At 50.6% G+C, this 22,960-nt stretch overlaps 1 protein-coding gene and 1 long non-coding RNA gene across 2 annotated transcripts; one reads left to right on the top strand and one right to left on the bottom strand.

The window, feature by feature from the left end:
• Positions 1-2,527: 2,527 nt before the first annotated feature.
• Positions 2,528-6,876, top strand: LOC120761795 (uncharacterized). Its single transcript, XR_005703742.1, has 2 exons — positions 2,528-2,600; positions 3,431-6,876. It is a non-coding gene; the product is annotated as an uncharacterized LOC120761795 (long non-coding RNA).
• On the bottom strand, positions 5,206-22,031 carry URM1 (ubiquitin related modifier 1). Its single transcript, XM_040083458.2, has 5 exons — positions 21,966-22,031; positions 19,266-19,336; positions 7,225-7,306; positions 6,170-6,218; positions 5,206-5,468 (listed from the first exon to the last, which is right to left on the bottom strand). The coding sequence occupies exons 1-5, from the start codon at positions 21,998-22,000 to the stop codon at positions 5,400-5,402; spliced, it is 306 nt and encodes a 101-aa protein (XP_039939392.1). The 5' UTR covers positions 22,001-22,031; the 3' UTR covers positions 5,206-5,399.
• Positions 22,032-22,960: the final 929 nt, after the last annotated feature.

The raw sequence follows: 22,960 nt of genomic DNA, 5'->3' as shown, positions 1-22,960 counted from the left end.
GACAAGGGGAGCCCTTCCGAGGGACGCTCATGGCTGTGGCAGGAGCTGGGCGTCCCCTGGCCCATGGGGAAGGGGCTGTGAGGATGTGGCTGTCCCCAAGCCCTGGGACACCTTCATGCCTCTTCAGGGTGGGCAAAGCCTCCCAGGGAGGGTGTGAGGCTCTGGGAGAGCAGTCTCCAGTCGAGGATCCCTGCCCTGCTCAGGGTTTGGGCCTGACAGTCTCTGACACTGTCCCTGGGCTCCAGGGGTGAGGCCTAAGGCAGGAGACACCGCTAAGGGTTGGGGACAGGGACCGGGGTCACCCTGCACCCAGTGGGACTGCGCTGCCGAGTGCCCCGGGGCTGCTGAGTTTCTGTCCCAGCTCTCACCAATCCCTCTCCCCGCGCACCCAGTCCCTAGGTGAGGACACGAGGGAAGGCGAGGACAAGCGGGAACCTCCACAGGGAGCCCTTCCAGACTCGGGTCCGGCGCTGCCCGGGGACCCCTGTGACACCCAGGGTGGTGGCAGGCAGCAGTGGAGAAGGCCGGTCACCTCCACGCTCTTCCCTTTCACTGCGGGGACCTTGGGCAGGCTGGAGCCGGGGGTCCCCGGGCGGGGAGAGGCGGGAGATGTCCCCGCTCCTCCGGCCGGAGCCCGCAGCTGCCGGCCTGGCACCTCGGTAATATTCATTAGGGGAAAACAATGAGCATTATTTATCCCCAGCACTTTCCCTGCCGCTGGGGGGCCGAGTTGGGGTGCAGGTGACCCCATATCCCGCGGGGTACCCGGGCAGCGTCACCCCCGCGGCAGCAGAACCGAGGGGGTCTCCAAGGGGGGCCGAGCGGCTGGGAGGGGACCCCAGCCCCAGCTCTGCCCGGCGCCTCGGGGGGGATCCCCACAACCCCGAGTGGGGCCAACCGCGGCCGTGGCCGGGTCCGGGCGCCGAGCCCCCGGGGCAGAGCGCACCCCGCGCCCCGGGCCCGGCGGTGCGGCGGCTGCGGGCCGGGCCGGAGCCGAGGTTTGGGAGCTGTGTCTTTAAGAGATGGCTGGCTCCAGGTTGCAGCTGCTGTTTCTGTGCTATAGAGACAGTGGAGATTCATTACTCCTAAAACACAATGGGCATTTATCACCCCGTGGTGTTATTCAAATCCAGTACCAATTGAAGGTCATCCCCATTCTTTTCTCGCCGGCTCTGCAACACATTTATTGTTGTGCCGTTCAACTAAAAGCCCTGCCCGGCCCCGGCGCAGCCCGCAGAGCCCCGGTGTGCGCATCCCTCCCGGGCGGATTTGGGACTCTCCCGGGTGGATACGGCGTGGAGGAAGCGGGGCAGAGCCGCGGCGGCTCGGCCGGGCTCGGGGCCGGCAGCAGGTGCCGCGGGAGCCCCGCCGCTGTGCCCCGCCGAGCCGCGGGGGCCGCCCGCTCCGCCCCCGCGGGACGCACTTTCCGCGCCCCGTGGAAACTCGGAGCCCCGTGGGCCGCCGGGGCCGAGGGCGGCTCGGGCAGCCAGGGGTGCGCCGCTCGCCCGCAGCCCCCAGCCTTCTCTCGGGGCGACCAGCCCGGCCCCGCCGCGGAGCGGCCACGGCCACCGGCACCGGCATCGGCGGGGGAAGCGCCGGCAGCGGGCCGGGATTTTCCCCGGCTGGAGAGGGGGGATTTCTTCCCAACTTCGTGGGCGCCGGTCGGTGAGGAGGGGCTGGGGAAGAAGCCTGGATTTTTCATTTTTTTTTCCCCTTTATTTTTATTATTATTACTATTCATATTCCTCCCCCCCCCCCCCCCCCCCCCCCAGCGGTCATTTATAAATTTCGGAGATTTGTTCAAAGTGCACGAATTTTGAGGGCGATCCGCTCGGAATTGGTGGATTCTCCAAGGCGGGAGCGGCGCGGCTGCAGCGCGGGGCCGGGGTCTGTGCCCGCAGCATCACCCCCGCGGAGCCCCGCGGCTGCCGGAGGCACCGAGCCCCGCCGCGGCCGCCAGCTCCGGCGCACCGAGACCCCGCTCCACCGGGGCTGCTCCGGCACGGATGGATCGTCGGTTTTCGTTTTCTAGCTTTTTTCTTATTCGTTTCTTTCTCTTTTTTTTTTTTTTTTTTTTTTTCTTTCTTTTTAATTTTTTTTTTCGGTTTGGTCCTTTTTAAAATTTTTATTAATTTTTTTTTTTTTTATTTGTTTTTATTTTACTTTTTTTTTTTTTTTTTTTTTTTTTTTTTTTTTTTTTTTTTTTTGGGGGTAAGAAATGAGTAGGTAAAATTAAACTCCTCGCGGTGCCATTAAATGGAACCTGGGATGCGAAACGCCGCGGCTGTGCTCGAAACTTGTCGGGGCTGGAGCAGCGGCTCGGCGGGGCCGGGAAGCGGGAGCGGGAGGCGGCGAGAGCCGGCTCAGGGCCCGTGTGTCCTTCTTTTCCAGGCTCCAGCCGGATTCCCCCTGGAAGATCCCGCGAGCCCGGGATGGGAATCTCCGCTCCTGATTGTCCAAACGCAATTCTTGTGCGATGGAGCCGTACGAACCAAGAATTGTGTCTGGACATCTGTAGCAGAGGTTTCACCTCCTCCGGCGGAGCTCCCGGACGGTTCTCGGGGCGCAGGAGAGGACGGACGTTCCCCGGGCCATGGCAGGTAACCGCTCCCGGCTGCGTCCCGGGGGTCGGGGCCAGGATTTCAGGGAAATTCAGGAAACACCAGCGGCGGCTCTGCTCTGCTCGGCGTGGCCGAGGGTGCTCGGGCTCAATGCGTCAAACACTGGCCGGGTCATCACCGGGACGGCCAGCCCAGACCGGGGAGGCACGGGCAGGCACCGGGCAGGGATGGAAGGAGCGAGCCTCGGGCACCGGCGGTTCGCCGGGAGCGGTGGAGCCGCAGCCGGGCACGGCGGGCGGGCACTTCGGCCCTGCGGCTCCATCCCGGTTTATCCTTCTTAGCTTTATTTATGTATCTATTTTAACACTGCGGCTTAATTTCATTTAACGTATTTCGGCGTGCGCCCGGCCCCCTGCACCGGACACCCTTCCGGTGCTCTTGCCGCAGCCCCGGGCACACGGAGGCCGCTCCGACTGCGCTGGGTCTCGGTCGGGCCGAGAACCGGCCCCGCCGCTCGGGCACCGGGCTGCGGGCACGGCCCTCGCTCCTCGGGGAGCCCCTCGGAGAGGAGCAGCCCCCGCGGAACGGCGGCCGGAGGAAGGCTGGTTCTAACAGAGAGGCTTTATGAATCCACCAGCCAAACGGCTCGGCCGGGGCTGCCAAGGAAACCCAGGAGGAGGAGGGAAGCATTACAAGATCCGAGCAGAATTTCACCAAGAGCCTATCTAGGACAAAGCTGGAGGGGGAGAATGTGTTAAAAGGCCTTTATTTGAGAAACTTTTTGTTGCTGTTGTTGTTACAGGATTTAGCTGTACCCCTCTTCTCCATCCCCCTGGCTTCCTTCATCTTCCCGTTTCTATTTTTTTTAGCAGTGATTGACAGCTTTTACTACAGCAGGAGCTAAGCCACCTGGGTCTACCTGCACCTTCGAGGGGAGTAACAGCTCCCGGGGAAGAAACCCATCTTATCTGAGCAAACTGCTGGGGGGGATGAGAACAGACAGAGGCAAGGTAGAAGGGCAGACAGCAGCGCTGAAGAGGAACCTGCTTTTTCCCATTGTGTTTCAGTCCGTTTCAAGCCGCACCCCACTCAGGTTCCTTGTTTTTCAGCCAGCTCCTAACACCACCTGGAATCCCCTTCCACTGTCCCGGCCCAGCTAAGCTAAGGGCCAGGAACTCGGGACAGAGAAGAGCCCTTGGCCCATCTGTGTCACTTACAAATGGCGTGAGCCGGACTCAAGTTGCTGTGGCTGGATTTGGAAAAGGCTGAATATCGGTTTGTCACCAGCAGTGGGCTGAAGTTGGGGCTCCTTAGATGCATCGTAGGCTGTGGGTGCTTTTAGTTCCACAGGCTGTGGAGGGGGAGACACGAGAGGAGTCAGCGGAGAAGTCAGCTGAGGGAATCACTCTCCGCATCAGACAGAGGAATTCCTCGTCAGGCGCAGCGCGGGAGAGGCTCCTTGTGCGCAGCACTCGGGGCGCTGGGCCGGGCTGCCTGAGCAGGGCTGCTGCCCCGCCTGCTCCCCACCGCCTCAGCAGCTCCTGGAGATCGAGGGCTCTTGGAGCAGTACGTGGTGCAGATCAGCCCCGAGAGGCACCGAGTGAGCACCGGCGAGCCCTCTGCTCCACGACAGCTGCGGCTCGGGCGGGAGCTGCTGCCGGGGACCTCCGCATGCCACTGGAGCCGTGCCGAACAGGTGAGCAGGGCAGGGGGGAGCGCAGGACAATCCTGGTCAGGCACTCCTGGAGCCTCACGCAGCGTGTCTCAGACCTGTTGGTGCCAATGCTATCTCGGAGCCCATCCCTCTGCCCTCGCCATAGCCTCCTGGCTGGCAGGGGCCAGTCTGTCTATCCAAGGAAACTTCTGGAAAGCCAGCAACACCCATGCCCTAGCAGAACCACGCACACCTACTTCCTCAGGGCATGCGGCAAGAAGCCTCTCCCTCCCACTGACACGAGGGGTTAAAAGCCACTGACTTTCTCAGCTCTTGGCACTTTAACTCTGCATCCCCACCCCAGCCCTTCTCCAGCCAGACTGCAGCTCCCACCTGCACAGAATGCAGCGCAGCCTGATCAATTCTGTCTATCACGGTGACAGAAAGATCATTTGCTACCCTGATCACTCTGTGCTGTCTCAGGCCGGGTGAGGGTTTGTTTCCCCTCCAACCAAATCATTATAAATTGACATTATTCATGGGCTGGCACTTCACCCTGCCTCAGTTCTGGTATGAAAGCAGCATGAGGGATCAGAAATACAAAACCAAAAAAGCCTATTTCTCTCCAGCTTCCCATAAATAAATATCATGACAAGGTGAAAGTCACTTCAGAGGGCTCTGGAGCTGTCATGTTCACTACCCTATGGAAAAGCTAGTCAAGGCACCTTTTGTTTCCTTGCACTTTCTCACCCTTCCCGTGGCTGGTGCAGAGACTGTACCAACATAAAGCATCGTGTAAAAAGAATCCTGCTTCCCAGCACCAGAACACCTCACTGCATGTTAAGACATGTTATCCTACTCAGGGTTCAGCACCCCTCTTCCTCCTGTCAGAGAAAAACAAAGTCCCACACGCTGAGGTGCTCTCTGTTTGTTAGGGTACCTGGAAGTGCAGTCAGGAGAGGTGAAATGAGGACCAAAAGATGGATGATGTTGTGGTGGACAGAAGGCCGCAGGCTGGCGGGGCTTTATTTGGATGTCTAGAACAAGTGAACGCAGTGGAAAGATGCAGAGACCGGATACAGGCAGTTCAAGAGAGGTTTGGGTGGGTTAAGGTTTTTTGTTTTGGTTTGGTTTGGGTTTTTTTCCAGGGATTTGGATTTACATCCTCTTGTTTTTTCAGGAGTTCACCCGCCGTGCAACGTGGAGATGAAAAGCACATTATCCTGGTCCTGGAGTTTATAATCCAGCTCACCCTGCAGGCCAAGCAAAAAAATGAAAAACTGTTTAAATGTCATTTCCAAATACAAGCTGCAAAGAGAAAACAGCTCATAAAAAGATGGTGAGTATTAGGGAGAGCAAAAGGGGACAGACTGATGTTTTCGTCATAACAGAAGCAAAGGTGAGATGCTGATGCTCATCACCCCACACGGCTTTCTGGACCAGGGTTTTGACAGAACAGGTGGTTGCCTGAGGCAGGGAAATGGGAGGAGCTGTTTGTTGTCTGAGCACAACAGTGGGCTGAGAAGGAAAGACATTTACCAGGTGCCTGTTTGAGCTGAAATCTCCCTGTGGCCTTCACCTGCCAGGCACCACCTGACTCCAGGGAAGGTGGCTCTGCGTGGGGCCTGAAGGTCCCAGGTGTTCCCCACGCTGTTACCCCACATGTGAGGGGACCTGCCAGCAGCCAGAGGTGCAAAACCCAGTTCCAGAGACCAGGGAAAAAGGGCGATCTCTCTTCAGACCCTGTCTGGCTGATGAGACTCAGCAGGTTAGAGAGAGGCTCCAGGCTTTTGAACAGCCACAGCGCAGGAGATAGATTCCAGCCTGCCCCTTCCCCCTCAAATATGAGATGCCTTGCTTGGGGCAAGAATCAGAAATAGCTTCTGTGAGAGCAACCACGGAACAGAGAGAGCAATATTTTCAACAAAGAAAGTCAAACTGAAGGAGTACAGACCATTAGTTCCCAGTCTGCCTCGTTGATGAGCACCAAAATTCCTGGCCTCCTGCAGAATAGAGAAAAATAATTAGGATACAGGGCTGCTAAAAAGCCCCACAAATAGTTAAGAACAAGGTATGTCACAGCACAGATCACAAGCTGACTGCCTATAAAGCCAAAAAAGGGATCCTAGCATGGAGGTGGAAACAGGTACAGTCTGTGCCCTTTCTAGATCAAATAAAGGGGACGCAGGAGTAACCCCAAAGCTCATTTGAATGAAAAGGCACCGTTCTGAGGATGCTCCAGGATGACTGCATTTCCGTACCATGCAGAAAAGCCAGGTAATTAAAACCCACGCACGACACTCAAGCGCAGAGAGCTCAGTGTGAAGGTAGGCAAAGCCATTCCAGTGCCCCTACCAGAGGCACTAAACACCTGGGATCCACTCCAAGCCCCTGATTCTGAAGCAAAGGGATTCCCCCTCTTTGATCTTCAGTGTCCTGCAATTGTCTCTCCTGTTACCAGGGGACCTGGCACATGCTTCAGCTCACAAAGATCTGTGACGAATGTTAAACACCCCCAGCGCCACCCCGCAGTCAGGGATGGCTTGCACAGCTCACTCTGCTCCATTTCTCTTGCCGTCCTTTTTTTTTTTTTTCCCCTAACCCCCCCCCTCCACGAGACTGGCCCCATTTTGATAATAAAAATACATTTCCCAGAAGAAGTATTTGTTGGCATTTCTCAGAATGACTGCTTCAGTCCCAGTGTTGTCAGCAGGGAACAGACAGACCTGCTAAAACTCCTGGAATTGAGGATACAGGTGCTTCTCTGTTCCAAGTGACAATGAAGAGAAAGCATAAATGGCCCTACTTCATGTTTAAGGTTTAAAGATTTGGGGTGAGGGCTGTAAAAGATGTTCTCTGTGGACGGTGCAAGGTGTGGGTGGGATATCTCCCACTATCACTTAAGCAAATCCTGTGTTTTCATGGACATTGACCTACTCAACAGGAAATCCCCCAAACCGTGGGGCTCAACAGAGAAACACAAGGAGGATTCATAACAGTTGTACTTACACAGATTCCCCTTGCATAAATAACTCTGGTCGCTCTTTCAACAGATTCTGTTTGATCCACTTGAGCAGGTTTCTGATATCCCCTGGAAGAAGGAAGGACAGGGTTTACAAACTAGCTGATGGCTCCCGGTGATGCCAGAGCAAAATGATTGTTTGTCCACGAAAGAGCAGATGAGGGACATGCAGGATGGATGGGGAGAGCTGCAAAGAAACTCACAGACAGTCCTGTCCCTGTGGTCTGGCAGAAGAGGTTTCTCACAGAAAACTCATCCCACAAAGAATGAATGCAGCTTCTGCTGAAGCACCAATCCGGCAGCAGATTCCCAATGTTCACGTCTCTGACATGTCCCATATCCTGTGCATTATCTTGTCACCCAACAACTTATGTCTAATTCTCTTGTGCCTTTAATTAGATTTAAAAAGCCCAAATGAGCAAGCCTAAGAACCTGAACACAGACAGACGCTTTTGCACCAAAACCAGCACAAACTCTTGGAGACGTTGGGAGCTCTGGGGCCCAAACCCGTCCATGGCCATGCATTAAACAGTCAGGAGGGCTCTGGCCCACAGTTGCATTTTGGACACTTACAGCATCCTTCAGCACCACACCTGCTGCTGTGGAGTGTTCCCCACGCTGTGCCTGCTCCCTCCTTCTACACTTTGTGCTTAGAGCTCCTTTATTAAAGCTCAGCCTTTATCTTTCCATTTCAGTAGGTGACAGGAAGGATTTGTCTTCATGTAAAAGGAGGAGGAGACACTGCTGGCGGGTTTTTATAGTATCAATTTTACTTTGTGAGGCAAAAACAATTTCTTTAGTGATAGCATCAGTTAATTTCCTATTGGAGAGGTGAGAAGAGACAGAGGGGGGAACAATCCGTTACAGGGTTTAGAGAAGCTGACAAATTGCAAAGTGGAGTTCTCCTGCATTTGCCTCTATGTTTCACCATTCCACAAACCACTTCATCATTCCGAATCCACCATCAGTTATTCTCCCGGGGCTCCTTTAAACAGCCCTTTGAAAGCCCCAAAACAGTTTTGTTTGTTTTCAAGAAGCGAGGAAGCTTTCTGAAGGCACAAATCCACCAGTGAGGGCTGCAGCCCCGCTCCAGGAGGAGCAGGGATGGCAGGATTGGGTTTCTTATGTGAGGTAAGCTCACTGCAGTCATGAGGAATCTTTCCTGCTTCTGAGTTAAATTCACCCTGTGTACCATTCCCCAGGTGTTTGCTTCATGACCAGCAACAACATATGCATTTGAAGTGGCTTGACTCAACCCAGGCCATACCCCAGGATTTTATGGGATCACGGATGGTATCCAGAGCCATACTGGGGTTGTTCCAAATAATGTCACCCTCATTGCTTCTGCCACATCCAGGCTGAGCAGCCCTGGTGCAGACAGGTGCACATCAGCCAGGCAATGGGGATACGTTCATCTGCAGCAGACGGGGGTCTCTTCTCCCGGGGAAAGGGGGAGGGGGATGCTCGGAGATTCCCCTCTGTTCCCCCTGTTTTCCCAGGGCATTGGTGCCTCCAAACCAGCACTCTGACCCCAACACCTCGATCTCACCACAGCCCTGCCCAAAGCACAACAGGGTATCGCTGCCTCCAAGCACTGGATCACTCTGACCTGGGCAAAGGAGCTGCTTTGTGCCTCAAAACTGCCTGGTGAGCTAGATCACCTGCCTGGGGCCAACCCACGGCTGCCTCGTAATGATATGTAGTTAAAAAGAACAAAATAGACCATTTTCTGCCTTCTTCCTAGCAACATGCACCGGGGACAGGGAGCACCACTAAGAAGGCGTGTGTATTTACATACATATACACACATACATATATATATATATGTACACACACACACACATGCACCACAGCGGTCGGTCAGCCGTCACAACGAGAGTTAACTACATTCACCTTCCCCTGAAAAACGCTGCTGCAACGTCAAGCCCTCAGGATCTCACACCCAAATGGCTCCCGCTCTCCATCACCAAGACATGAAAGCTGTAAAGGAAGGAAGATGGAGAGGAGCCTTCAGCAGAGGGAGGGGTTGTGAAGGGGACACCAGCCCCACCGCAGCATCGCCCGCGAGCTGTTTCATATTTATGCACTTGCAGCAGGGCACACAACAATGAGCTGTGCCATACACCATTCTCCTTGCATGGAATAAGCAGCCCTTTCCTCTGGGACCTTTCAGGAGAGATCATTTAAACAGAAACACGCCGCACTAGCTGGATAAAAGGCAGCCACCTAGAAGCAGCCTGGACAGAGGGGCGAGAGGACTGATTTATTCAAGGCTGAGCTGGAAGACTCCCTCACCCCATCTCCTTCCATAACAAATGTTATTTTCAGTCCCACCTGAGCCAACATTCATTTACTCCTACCCAGAAGTCACGTACACATATACTGAAGAATTTAAACAGTATGAAAAAAAACCTCAGACACCCTTATGCATGCCTGGAGCTTGCCCACTCCAAAAGGTACAAAAATTAAGACCCTTTCTCCACAGCCAACTTTAAGACAATACTTTCATCTCCTTTATCAGCACTGATTTTTTTTCACCCACCTTCATTTCTCTGTGTCCTATACACCAATGTTACTAGAACAAATCAATTATAAAGGATGACAGATGACCACAGCCACACCAAAACTATCTCCCACAAGTAAGATATTGAAAAGGAACGAGATTACTTCCACTGCAAGCGGTCTGTGGAGAAGCCATCTTGCAGCTCAGTGCCTCGAACAGCAGTCTTGATCAACAGCTCGGGACTGTGTTCTCATGATGGAAATAATAAGAGGTAAATTACAGCACAACTGCTTATCTCTTGCAGTTGACATACGTAGTGTTCCTAAGACATTTTCTTTGTGATACTATGCTATGGGTCTAACAGGTTTCCAGCTCCCTGGGCCAAGGATTTTCTATGCAAACAGCAGGTTCTCTACAGATGACATGTAAAGAAGGAAAAAATCTCAGCCTGGTCAGGCACCACATCTGCTGCCAAGTTAAACCATCATTACAATGCAGCGATTTCACACTCGTGTTGGTTTGAAACTGGCCCCCATCACAGAACAGAGGCACCTGCTTTGGCAGGAGCACAGCTGTACTACAGGTGCTGTGACTTGGCTGCAAAACCTGCTGTGCATTTTGGCTCCAGAGGGAGGTTCAGGTGAGAGCTGAGACAATACAGCATTTTGCTCCAGTATCACCAACTCGAACCCAGCTCATCCCAGTAATGATGTATTTTTACCACTGCTGCATGGTCTTAATGAAATCTTTTTGGTGGCCCACTCCATTTCACTCACAGCAAACAAATATCACATCAAAAAATGCACTCTTAATTCTCATTAACTGTCCTCACCGTTGGCAGCATCAGAGGAGAGGCAAGACTGAACCAGCCAAGCAAGGGGGAATATTCTCAAACTGCAAAGGAGGGACTGAAGCACATGGTAGGAAATCCCTGTCTCATTTCTACACAGAGACAGCTTCTGCTGCTTGTGCTAACAGTACATCAACCCTCTCCAAATTCTTAGGAAAAAATAATCTAAAGTTAATTAAAAAAAAGAAAAATTGACAAACGTTTGAGAAAACTGCTTAGTTCAAGTGCACAGATGGGAGCCCAAGCCCACAATATATGCAGAAAACCGATCACCCAGCGAAACACAGCGCTCAGGAAAACGAGATGTGTGCCTGCAGTGACACAAAGTCATTGCCTTGTCACGCAAGAGGATGGGATGCAGGAACTGCAGTGAGCGCACACAAAACCCAATAGCCTCGGCTCCCGTTCAGCCCAGCTGCACCACAAACACTCCTGGCTGTGGCAGAGAGGACTGCACAGTCTGCTCTGTCCTCCTGCAAATCCTCCAAGGCCTGACCTTTTGCATTGCCCCAACTGTTTCCTCATGAAGAATCTGCCGAGCCTCCTCTGCAACACGAATGCATCTCACAGTCCATTTTAGCACTGCCTGGGTTCATCTGCACCCTCAAAAGCAGGGCTGAAATCCATAGATCTTTCCTAGCTCAATAAAACCTCCTGGGCCTGACAGATCCATCCGTGCCAACTCAGAAAAGAGGGCACTCGCTGCGCGCAGAGAGAAACCAGGTGCCTCGAATAAGAAACGCCGAGCTGGGTGTTGCACGAGAAGGACCTCACAATGAACCGACAAAGGTGCACAAACATGGAAGGATTCTGTGCAACCCTGATACCAGCTGACACGGACACACAGCCCTTGGCTCCCAGGGAGCTGCACAGGTCGCTCCTAGATTCACACACACATGCAATGACCAGACACCTCTGTGTCCCCTGCCTTAAAATCCACACACAAACTTGCACAAAGCCTCAAGCAGCATCCAGAAGGCATAATTACACCCATTTTCTTGCCTTGCTTGCAGAACTAGGAGATGATTTCAGGGAAATAGTGGAACCCTATAAAGGCTGAACCATGGAAAATTCCCTTCTGGTCTGCAGTAAATAAGATATATGTGGCACTGGTCACTAAGGGGTCAGTGCTGCAGGAGCACAGCGCTTTCCCGGGCCGCCATGCGGACACCTCCCTGTGGGGTACCATTTCTTTGACCCAGAATAAGATCATTTATCATACTGACCATGGCTGAGCTCCAATTTGCTGAGGTCACTAACTCTGGACGAGCGCTGCTCCACCCACATTCTCAGCCACCGGCCTGTAACCATGACAAAGCCCCTTCCCTGCCGCTCCTCTGCCATTATTCCCCCTGCCTGCATGGAAATGTATGGAAAAACAATTTGTATGTCCCCTTCCCTGCTTAAGCAGCTTGTTTTTATAACAGACAAACCAACTCTCAATACCTGCTGCTCTTCTAGGTGCACGACCGCTCTTTGCTCTGGGATCCGAACAGATCCTCCAGGAATCTGCTCTCTAAAAGAGCTCAAAACCAGATCTAAGGGATCATTCCAACTCCTCCAGCTCCCATCTGATATGCAAATCAATCTCTGAAGCAGACCATGGTGTGCCATAAACTGCAGAAGACCTGGAATGGCTGATATAAATGGTGTCACAGGCAAATGGATTTGGTATTACGCACAGTGAGCAGCCTGGCAAATTTTGCAGCAAGAGCAAAATCCATTTTCTCTGACAAGTGTACAAGCCAATCCTGCCACACACTGGAATGGGCAGTGATTTAAGCACTAGTGAAGAAATTAGGGGGTAACTACAGCCAGGCATAAGAGAATTGCAATTGTTGCTCTCATCTGTTCTTGTCTGCTACAAATGAACACCAAGGGCTTGGCTTCTGTAATTTTTAATTGCTTTAAGAAGTCTTTTTCTTGCTTCTCATCTAGAAGTGCAATGCTCTTCCTAATTTTCTTGTGTCCACAAAATGGGAAAGGAGCACAGAGGTCTTTCACAGCCTTCCTGTTAGCAGTGAGGACTCAGATCCCAGCTATCACCCAGCAATTCTCAGCCCCGAGGTTTTAATCACAATGCTTATGAACTGGAGAGGAGCTGCCTGGGATCTTCCACTCCCCACTGATTGCTGGTAGGGAAATACAAGTTCAAGAGATCTCCAATCCCACTGGTAGCCAGCAGCAAACCTCTAGATCCATCAGCTCCCATGACAAAAAAAGCAGCTTCGAGCTGATTCTCAGGGTAAACCTAATCCCTACTCATTTCCAAAGTCAGAGCATCTAATCCCGTAACACCCAACGCTATTGTCACTTCAGGCTCCCCAATAAATGCCAGTGCACCAAACTGTCTCTTTTAATTAGGATCACAGATCACTAGTTTTGGCCCAGGGTCTTGCATCTCGTTCAAAATTGTCAAAGGAAGGAGCTGAGAGAGCCTCAAAGACTATTGCCCCAGCAGCCAAGTACCAGCCTGGGGATCGAAGACATTAAAAACGACACCTCCTTAACAGCTCCTGTGATTTTATCCCTCTGCCAGTGAAGAATTATTCTCAACAAAAGACCATCCCGAGCCTTGTCTGCTCTGATTTTAAGAGGCATGAGCACTGTAGACCTGCTCCCAAACCCCAAGGAGACTGTGCCATGGTCTAATAGTTTTTGCAGTCAGGAATCTTCTGCTAATGCACTAAACTCCCATTTCTTCGTTCCTCCCTATCAATCTATGCTAGATGATATTGCATCATGCTGGCTATAATCTGTCCTTCCCAATGATAAAGGAGATATCCCACCTCATCACTTTTCCATTCATTTATCCTGTTTAACCTTGAATGTTACTGGTTAATTTTTTTTTAAGCTCTCAGCAAGACAATTCAGAGAATGCATTACTAACCACCAACGTAAAGCTTTGCCAAAACCCAGCAAACTGAAATTTCCCCTCTCTCCTATTTTCCTGGTTTGTGAGTTTTGGGTGTGTGCACAGGCACTGAGGAGCTAAAAAGGAAAACGTTATAGATATTAAAGAGACTACACAGAGCTGATGTGCAACCCCAGACCACGGAGGAAGGTGGCTGCTCCTGCCAGAGTGGAGAGGGATTCCCTGGCAGCCTGGCACTGCTCTGCACGCAGCCAGCCTGGCCGAGGGAATTCCCTGGGCTGGGCTCTCCCTGGCACTGCCAGCTGGATCAGAAAATGCCTTGAAGTCAAATCCTTGCCCCCCTCCCAGCCTGGCTGGTGGCTGTGTCCCCTCTGGCTGCTGGATGAGTCAGTGTCTCAGCTCAGCACAGGAAACTGCCATGATTTTATTCCTCTAAATACAGAAATCGCCTCTCACTTTTGGGCTCAGATCTTGCTTTGCTATTATTAGACTTTCATACAGGGCCAAGCACCATTAAACCGATTCCTGTCCACCCAACCCAGCCACCCCCACAGATACTCCAAGCCCCTCGGTCTTACTTGAAAGAGAAAGAAAGGGCCAGTGAGATGATCAGGGTGGAGGAGAGGGGGGGGTAAGATTTACAAGTGAATGGAGGTAAGAATGGAGCAGTTTGTGGGATAAAGGGGCTGCGGAGGGAGCTTTACAGATGTGCAGAGGGACGGCGGCTCATTGTTTAATTAAGCAGAAAGTGGCTCTTTTGAAAAGCAATTTTGCACAGGAGCTCTGAGCTCAGCAAACAACTCCTGCGAGTGAGGGCAGGAGGAGAAAGGAACAGCTGGCCCGGAGCCGTGTGAACCGCATGCTAAGCGGTTTAAAGGGCCCGGATCCTCCTCCCAGCCCTGCTCCGCTGCCACCCTCTGAACAGCGCTGTCAGCACAGCAAATCCCACCAAGAGAAAAGAGGGAGAGGAGGGGGGTGGGACAGAGGGGTTATCCTGCTAGGTGTCCGCACTGCAATACAGCGGCTGGGAAGGAGGGTGTAACAGCCAGGCTTTGTTATCCCAGGGATTTGCTCACACACAAGAGCTGGTTTCCCAGTGCCTGGGAAGCTCCTTCCACAATGAGTTGGGATGAGCTGATCCGGTAAAGCGGCTCCACGGCCTCCCAGGAGGGTGGTGGGACTGCTCCTGTGAGGACAAGCGTTTATTTCCCTGCTCCCTCTAAAGGGAGCCATAGCCTCGCTGGGACGGGGACCTGGAGCTGAGCCCCAGGCCCGGAACTGCTCCATGGCTACAGCTCTGCTGCTGCTAACACTGCTCACCCTGGCTGCTGGCAGCGGCTCTGGGTGTGAGCTGGTCCAGCCTGAGCTCTCACCCTGCATGACCCACTGAGCCCCCTTCCCTTGCCACCAAATCTATAATTTCCTGCCTAAAAGAGATGCACGAGTGGGATGCACAAGGAAGGGAATAACCCAAGTCCTTTGAGAGCTGCGAGTACCACACACTGTGGTTAAAAAAGATTTGACTGCATGAAGTTCCACAGATCTATGGGGGTTTTTTTAAGCCATTCTTCTAATAAGCCTCTACATTAGCAAATATATTTTTATCCTTTCTTTGGAGCAAGTTTCAAAATGTTAGGAATAATAAACAGAGCAATAAAAGCATGCCAGAATGACTCAACTACGATGTACTACCCAGCACTAGGCACTTACCAACAGCCAACACCAACTGCTACCCTGGATTTTACAGGTTCTTTTGGCCCAGCACCCCAGTCAACACTGAACACATGCCATGCTGTATTTTGTGAGCCTGTAACATAGGTCTGATCTCTCAAGATCCCCAGGCTCTTTTCTGAGAAGATGAATGCTCCCAAGTCCCCAGCAGTCCTCCATGCTGTGCAGAACAAGGCCCCTGGAAAGCAAAGCTCTTGAGGAGCACACCATGCTCTTCTCTACAGGGATTCAACATAAGCAGCATTTGGCAGATTATTTTAATTTTCCCTCTTAAAAAAAAAATCTGACTGGCAGTGGACTTTTTTTCCCTAGAGTTTTGGTAAAGAGAAACCACAAACAATTACCAAATCACGCCGATTAATAATTTAACCTTCCAGACTTGTAAAGTGCCAAAACACAGAGTGAATTCTTGATTAGCCCAGAAGGTCCCAGCGAGCACCAGTGAAACTAGTCACTGCTGCTCCAGAAACACAAGTCCCACCACTGAAGCCACAGGAGAAGTTGGAATTCCAAAGTCTGTAACAGCAACTGAGCAGGCAGCAGCACAAGTGCCAGACACTTTACACACAGCCCCAACCTCCAAGTACAACATCCAGAAGGCAGCACAATAGAGAGGTTTTGTAAACATTCTTCATCAGATGATGCTGCTGAGCTAAACCTAAAACGACTACAAGGGTTAAACAATGCCAGTGACTTCCCACCCTTCCAACAGCATCCATGCAACTCACATGGCCAAGACAAATCCACCACTGTGAGTCCCAGCGAGATGGAGGAAGGAGCTCCAGCATCACTTGCAGAGCAGTCATACAATGATCTATTTGATTACTGAAGCACTTGGTTAAATTACTGTGGCTTGTTTCAGGAGGAGGCTGCCAAATACATTTTCAGTTTTTAATCTAGGGTTTCTCTCTTTTATGCTCCATTGTCTCTAATAGCCTCTTAGATGCTTGAAAATAAAGTTGATTTCCCTGCCAATTTAATCCTCTCTCCATGTGACAAATATCGTTATTCTCCCAGCTGCTTCTCCCACACACACTGTTTTTATGCAGAAGAAGCCAACAGGGCATTATGCCTTTAGATCCTCAAACAGCATTATCAGTGAGATCATCAGAATAGCCAGAAATTTGGGACAAGATTCTTGTTAACTTGAGGTCTTCTTTCTGCAACAGCTCTACAAGATTATGCAGTCTTGCACAAAGTGTAGCTTAGGTAAATTTGCTGCCTATGCACATACACCACACCTGAGTTCCCACTTTGGCAGCAACTTCAAAATGCAGGCTGAGACAGCTCCGCTTTGGAAATAAAGAAATGCTATTTAATTGACATCAGGATACAAAATGCCCCTCGGATAATAAAAATAGGTCCTGCCACGTGGCTGCACCCCTTGTGGCTTGCTCTTGTCCCATTTGCAGCCTCCTTCCTCCTGCCTTTCCTAATCCCTCCAGGAGTCCATCTCCAGGCAGCAGCAAAGGACAGAGAATCAAATCTTCTTGAAAAAGTTAACTGGATCTGGAACCCACCTACTTTCCATCCAGGGCCTGTTACCAGGAAAAAAGAAATGACCACATAAAGTGTTTGCTCGACTAACAATATAATTTAGAGAACACTGATTGCCCCTGCCAACTATGGTGCACGGCTTGTTTTATTCGTGTAAATATTTGTAGGTATTTCTTCATATAATTTTCCACCTTCCTTCACTTCTGGGATATATATAAAAATGCCTAAACAATTAAAATATAGGTGGGCCCAATAACCCAGAGAGAAGCAACTGTTCTGCAAAAAGGAGGACAAAGACAAAAATAACCTAGAAAAAAGGAAGACTAGGTAAGAGAGGCCTAAATGGCCAAAAATAAACTTGGCAGCTAATGAAATCACTTAAAATGGGGTTAGAAGTGCAGGTCTTCAAGTAGTGTTCATACTACAGGTCCTTCCCTAGAGATTTCAGTGATGGACGTTCAGGGTAAGGTAAGCAACAGGGTGTGCCAAGTAGAACTGAGCTGTTTTATTTCTCTAATCATTGCAATTCTGGCTGCATGAGGGCAGCAGGGACCTGGCTATGTATATCTTTATTTACCCAGAGACAGGAAAGTTAAAATTTCTTAGTGGGAACAAGGGAAATCCACGGCATTAGGAATATAAAATTGCAAGAAAATGATTCATATTTTCTGATATGATTCCATTGATTCCTCACCACTACAACATCATTGTCTCCAGGAAGTATCATGAGGGGCGTTTCCAGTAACCCCTAACTGTCAGACATTCAGGCCACCTCTGCCTGCCCCATCCCTGAGCAGGGTGTAAATGTCACTACAGCAGCTGCCTCACAGCTCGGTTTGTGCTTCTCAGATGCTGCAATCCACAACCAGCCCCAGAATGAAACCTCCCTGACAGCCAAGGCACCAGACAGCAGCAAACCAGGGGAGTTGACAAGGGGGTACACTGTCAATTCTGCCACCCTTGTCACAGGGATAGCAGCGTCTGGAAAACGAGGCAGTGAGAAAAGCTGGGAGCAATAATGTGTTAGCTGAATCTGGAATGAACCACTGGAGATCACTGAGATTGAACCCTGAGGCTGAGACAGACCTTCAGGGAGAGATTTATCCCGTAGGATAAACGCAGATCCAACTAAGGCTGCAGAAGTCTTCCCATCAGCTTCAACTGGGAATGGATCAGGCCAGATACAACTGCACTGCTGACAGCCATTGGGCTGGAAGAATCCCTCTTTGGCATTAATACCCTCTCCTCCCCTGGCAGAAATAAACATCTCCTGTAATAAACCCTTTTTCTTCAGCATCTGATCATAGTTTGAACACTACCAAAACAGTGGGCGTTACTGGGTATTTTAAATTTGCAGAGCACGGAAGAAAATTATGCTCTAGCCCCCAACTAAATGAGTGTTTTAGCATTTCTTCGCTACCTTTTGTTTAAGGATCTTAAGTGCTTCAACAGTGCTGGAATTTAATGCTGAATTCTCTTGTGATACATGAAAGTATCACTAGCAACAGGGGAAAGTTAAGCAACATGACTAAACTCACAAAGCAAATCAGCATCAGGTCATGTTTCTGGAGCCTTAGTCCCTGTCCTTAACCACAAGGTAACACAATATTGCAGTATTCCTATTATATTTGAATTACACATACTTATGTCCAAGCATCAAAAGCACTTCTACCAATCTCTAATTACTTCCAGACACAGCAAAAAGATTTCAGGCCTGGAGGTTCCCAGTAAATAGATTATGATATCAGGCTTTTGTGAGATATTGGTTGCTAACATTCCCTCATGGTTTTGTGTTATTTTAGTTTATAATCCCACTCCAATAGCATAAAGCAGCGCTATCTAGCTGGAAGAATTCAGAACATACCTGTGGCAAAACTACACTACAACTGAAGTATGTACACAAGTGACTTAGTGCAGCACTGCTCAGTATTGATACTCCAAATTGCAAACCAGGAATTATGACTGCTTATCCCTGGAACATAAAAATCCTGTTTTTTTATTGCAGGGAAGGCTATAGGCAGGATGTTCAGCATCCTACTTGAGCATTAAGTTTACTGTTTTCAACTGCAGAGTTCGTATTAAAATTATCACATTTACTTGAAAGGTCAGATAAGTAAACAACATTTACGTTACACTGCTACACACCCTGCCTCCACACTTATCTATACACCACATAAACACACACACACACACATATATACATGTGTGTGTGTGTCTCCTGGAAATCTCAGAACAGGCAGGAAAAAACAAAGGGGACAGGACTTTATTGGTGGTTTCAAGTACCAAGAAAGACAAAGGTAGACGTGATGGAAGCATCCAGAGGCTGTTGTCTATCCAGCAGGAGAGAGGCAAAAGTCTTAAGGAAGGACTTGATTCACAAGTGCTTAGAGAACAGGAAAGACCTCAGACGTTGAGAACTAACCCCTGTTTGCCAAGCTGCCTGATCCACAGCATGTCTGAAAGAGCTTTTAAAATACTTTGATCCTTGCTGGCAACTCTAAGTGCTGTACAAACCACCTTTGTTTCATTTGTTGTTACTCTGTCAAGTTATCCAACAGGTTCTGATACTCACAAGGCTCTTGTTGACAGGGCAAAGTCACTTGATGCTTTTTGACACCATCGAATAAGAGTTCTGCACCACCTCTGAAATAAAAACAATGAACCACTGAGATTTTGCTTTATTGTCAAAAGAAGGCAGTACAAAAGAGGCAATTTACATAGATGTCACAACAGAGAAAACAAATGACACAGACTATATTTAGCACAGGATTCCCTTTGTCTTTTTTTTTCCTGCCACAAACCAAAAGTCCACAGGGGAAGCTGCCAGCTCCCATTGCCAGCACAGAGAGGAGGCTCTGCTGTGGGCCAGAACCCCACGGTGCCAGGCATCATCCCAGAGGAACAGGAGGATGGTTCCCATCCCATGTGCTCCCAAATTGCTGTGCAGTGCTGCCTTCCCTCAAACAACACTACAGCCACCAGACTACATCCAACACTGCTCATCCCTAACACCTGCTGGCCAGAAATCTCAAAAACTGAGCATCTTCTGGAATAAACATTGCCCAGTTTGCACGTGTGAACATGCAGAAAGGGGAAATGACTCACACCAAGTTACAGAGCAAGTCAGGACCAGCAGTCCCAGAGTCCTGGCAACTCTTTCTTGATCTACTGACTGCAAAGTGTCCCAGAGGGACACTTCACTGGGAGAAGCAAGTGACGAGGGTGACACCGTAAAATATAAATAAATGCACAATCTTCCTCCACTGAACAACCTGGTGTTCTTCCCTCTTCTGACAGTTTGAATGCATTAAGGAATACCCTGAGATAACAAGGGATGGCCTCTGCAAGCACAAGAGATCAGGTGTGAGCAGGATATGCAGAGGTAACAGAGCTGGTCCTCACACTGGAAAGGAATGGGATGTGAATTGGGTCCCGGCCCCTAACCTTACGCACTTCAAAAGAGTAATTAATTTCTGTAACTACAGCTCAGAAGCCTCAGCAAGCTCCTCACCCCTACTCCTCTTCTGGAAAAAGCACAATTGTGAAAATCTTGAGATTTACCAACATCAATCATTTTTCATGACGTTGTAAGGCCACAGGCCACACTCAGATTATAAAACTTTTACCATCTGAGTAGGGACATGGATAATAAACACAAAAGCTACTTTAAGTTACAGGACACAGCAGCAGAGAGCGTGAGCTTTTGACTTTAGACTGAACTCTATGCTGGCCAAAGTTTTAATAACTCTTAAAAAAATCAATTCACTTAATATTAAACTGAAGTAGAAAAATGACCAACTGATTTTTAAAGGGCATATAATTGTGGCAAAATGTTCTTCCAACTTAAATGTAGATTACTTTGGAAAAATTTTCCTATGAAGTTACTTTCTGGGAACTCTCCTGCCTTGTAAACCAACATAATAAAGAGAAATATTTAAAACAAGCAATCCCTACCTAAGTATCAACAAAGATATTTCCAGATGTTAAGTTCCTTTAAATACAATATCTGTAAATGCCACAGTAGGTTTTCTTGGCTCTGCAATGGCAGAGCACAACAGAACCCTTGTTATGCCTTCGGCAGCGTTACTTATATGCAGCAACTCTCCTAAAGAGCACTCTGTTGGTGTTCTTCCACCAGCTCACAACAAATAGTTATCTCAAAATTGAAGCAGTGATTATTAACATGAGCCGAGATTCATGCGAGGGAACAAGTCATAACAATTATATGAAAAACATTTTTTCATGTAATGAAAACAAGGTCACGCTTTGTTACAGCGGGAAATGTAGATTGCAAGATAAGGTCCTTCTGTAAGGCGCGAGCTGTGGGGAACTCAGCTGTGGTTCCTACATAGAGAGCTCATTTATGCATTTCCAAGGGAAGCAAAAATGCATCTCACTCTTCTGGGAAAATTAGGAGAGTTGCTGCAGCTGGAAGCGGGAAAGATAGAGGAAAGGATTCTTAAGGAGAAGGGTGTTTAAAGGGTTATGGCATTTCTGTGCTCGTGAAAGGGTGGGAAAAAGCGAATAAATAGCAGCCTTTTAGTTTCTGCTAAAAGGAGGCTTTAACGAAATAACACAAGTATTTCCACAAATATGCATAGCTTCCACTGCAAATGCTTTAAGATCCCAGGGCCAGAGCATAAGCAATGCTGATACTACAGCAGCAAAGGCCTGGAAACTGAAATGCTACAGAGTGAGAACCTGGCAGCTTTACAGACCTGACAGGGCTCAAACACAAAGCACAGTGAGGGCACGTGTCCACACACAAACACACACACAGACAGAGATCAGAGAAGAAAAAAGGAGAAAAAAAAAAAAAGCCGAGAAACGAGGGGGAGGTTTTCATAAGTAATTTTAATAATTAAAATAATAATAATTAAAAAAAAAAAAAAAAAGAAAAAAAAAAGGTTGAAAGATGCGAAAGAAAAAGAAAGGCCTGGCACAGGACGCTCACAGAGACGGGAGCGAGGCCCCGGGACAGACGGGCAGACGGCCCGGCCCCACGCTGCGGACACGCTCCGGCGGTGTCCGGCCCTCCCGCCGATGCCTGCTTCCCTGCTTCCCCGGCAGCGGCCGCTCCCGCTACCCCGGCCCGCAGCTACCGTGACAGCGGCGGCGCCCGGGCCCAGACGCGGCCGTAGCGGCCCCCCAAGGCCGCACTCAGCAGCCGCCCCGCCGCAATACCGCGGCCGCCTCGCCGAAGAGCCGGTTCATCGCGGCCCTGCCCTGCCCTCCGCCCGACCCCGGCCGCGCCGCCGCCGCCCGCGCTCACCCGAACTCCACCTGCAGCGACACGGGCGCCGCCATCTTGGCGGCGGCGGGCGGGAGGGGCGGGCGCGCGCGGCCGCGCCGGAAGTGCCGCGCGGGTTTCCGGTCCCGCCGTGCTGAGGGATGGGGCGGCTCTGCGCTGTGCCCGCGGCGCGGGTCCCTCCTGCCCCTCCTGCCCGCTCCTGCCCGCTCCTGTTCCTCCCCCGGAGAAGCTCCCGCAGTGCCGGGGCGCGGGGCCGTGCCCCTTCGTGGTGTTACTTTAAAACAGCCGGGCGCTGGTGCCAGGCGATGTTATTTTAAAATGCCGATTTCTGCACCAAGTTCAGGCTTCGCCGCGCAGAGAACTCCTTCACGTGCTCAGAACCACACACACAGGGCCCTGTTCGCTCAGGGCACTCGGGCTGTGCAAAGGCAGGAGCTGCAGACGGGTTTCCCACGGGGGTTTCCCCGCAGCGAAGCTGCTACAACAGAAGTAGTTCTACCGCAACATGAAGAACTTCTTTACATTGAGGATGGCAGAGCACTGGAACAGGTGTCCAAGGAGGGTGTGGAGTGTCCTCTGGAGACGTTCCAAACCCACCTGGATGTGTTCCTGTGTCACCTGCTCCACCCGGAGCAGGTGGGTCGGACTGAACGATCTCCCTGCCAACCCTACAATCGTGTGATCCTGTGATGCCAACCTGCATCGGGATTGTTGTGGGGGACCAGAAACAGCTGGGTGATGCTAACGACAGCTCCTGTCACCACCGGGAAGATGCAGTTCTGCATCGGGGGTGGCTGTTCAGCATCCCCTCCTGCTCGGGCAGCCCCTGCCAGCCAGCACATCCCCACGGCGCCAGGCACCCCCGGCACGGCGTTAAACAACGCGGCTCACATCTGTCGCCTGTTTGTTTTCCCCTCCTGTCCCCAGAGAAGGGCCGTGTACACAGGCAGAACGCAGCCATGGCGGTGACAGCTGGGCTGTGCTTCTCCCCCACAACACGGAGCTGCGCAGGGGCA

Source organism: Hirundo rustica, chromosome 20 (assembly GCF_015227805.2).
Source record: "Hirundo rustica isolate bHirRus1 chromosome 20, bHirRus1.pri.v3, whole genome shotgun sequence".
NCBI classification, from domain to species: Eukaryota; Metazoa; Chordata; class Aves; order Passeriformes; family Hirundinidae; genus Hirundo; species Hirundo rustica.
Note: the sequence above shows the minus strand (reverse complement) of the source record. Positions and strands in the feature narration are given on the sequence as shown.